This window comes from Nestor notabilis, unplaced genomic scaffold (genome assembly GCF_000696875.1).
Source record: "Nestor notabilis isolate BGI_N333 unplaced genomic scaffold, ASM69687v1 scaffold17571, whole genome shotgun sequence".
In the NCBI taxonomy this organism is placed as follows: domain Eukaryota; kingdom Metazoa; phylum Chordata; class Aves; order Psittaciformes; family Psittacidae; genus Nestor; species Nestor notabilis.
Window position 1 is genome coordinate 11,640 of NW_009914407.1, and position 1,234 is coordinate 12,873.

Consider the following 1,234-nt stretch of genomic DNA (forward strand, 5'->3'; position numbering starts at 1 on the left):
TCCCTTCAGCGTGAGCACGGCAGAATGCAAAGTCTTGTCTCCAGGATGAAGAAGTCGCTGTTACCTCAGCAAATCACAGGGTGTCTGGAGAGGAGGAAGCTCCACTCCCTGCTGTTAAATGACACCAGGAACATGCTCAAGAGCTCCTGCTTGAAGAACAAGCTTGGGTGACATTAGGTTCCCAAAGGCTCTTGGAGAACAGGTCTTTACGTAACATGAAAGGAGAATAAACAGGGATGGAGGAGGACACAGCTGACCATAAACTATGGCACTGCAGAGGACTGACCCTCTTGGGGCAGAGTGATAAGAGTGCAGAGGGAAAGGCCACGCGCCCCTTGATGTCCCTCCAAGGTCTAGGACATGAGCTAGCACAAACATTGCTGGTCTGACCAGCAGCACTGCCAGCCCAGAGTGAGGGAGGACACAGGCAGAGAGGAGATCTTACCCATCCGCCATTCTCCTGGATCCAGGGGTCTAGGTGGTCGGTCAAGTAGGTGGTCATCCAAGATACAATGCGTCCCACCAATACCCGCATCTCCTTGTCAACGCTCTCCACGCACAAGGCTCCTCCGAAGGAGAAGAAAGCCACGATGCGCCCCCAGTTCACTCCATCGCGGAAGAGTTCGTTCACTACCTGCTCAAAGCTCTGGTACGCGGTGCCGGGGGTGATGTGGAGCTGGGACGTGAGATCGCTGAACGCCCGCCGGTACCGCAGCTCCAACTCATCCCCCGCCTCTCTCAGCGCCTGCCTCACGTCGGCTGCTTGAACCATGTCGTGGACCTGGAGGCTGCTCCGGTGCACGGCGGCTCCGTTCACTACGTGGCTGGCGGGCGGGTGCCAGGAGGGGCTCCCGTTGAGGACGCCGTCCATCTCCACCTCCTCGGCTGCAAAGTCAGTCCTGTTCTCATCCTCCTCCTCCAGCTGGCTCCAGCTGTGGCCCTTCTGTGAGAGCTTGTAGGACACAAAGTCAATCACTAACGCCCGGTTGCTGCTGGACATTTTCACACCTGGGACGCCCTCAATGAGTCCATGGTCCGGAGCACGCACAGATCAGCACTCAGCAGCTCCCTACCCCTTTCTTCTCCTGCACCACCGATGGGAGCATCTGACCTTTGCACGCACAGCAGAGGAGAGAGGCAAAGAAACGGTTAATGCTACAGCTCCGAGATGCAGCCGGGCCGCTAACGCGAGCAGCTTATCGTTAAACCGAGCTCCTCCCGCGGCGTTATGCCG

General features: G+C 57.6%; 1 protein-coding gene across 1 annotated transcript in view; it reads right to left on the reverse strand.

The window, feature by feature from the left end:
• The window catches only part of BCL2L1 (BCL2-like 1), a gene marked incomplete at its 3' end in the record, with an annotated part of 1,359 nt that extends 234 nt beyond the window's left edge, over positions 1 to 1,125 (reverse strand). The window contains exon 1 of the mRNA XM_010023650.1: positions 446 to 1,125. Within this exon, the coding sequence (XP_010021952.1) occupies positions 446 to 1,000 (555 nt within the window). The remainder of the gene's footprint in view (positions 1 to 445) is intronic.
• Between the last annotated feature and the right edge of the window lie 109 nt (positions 1,126 to 1,234).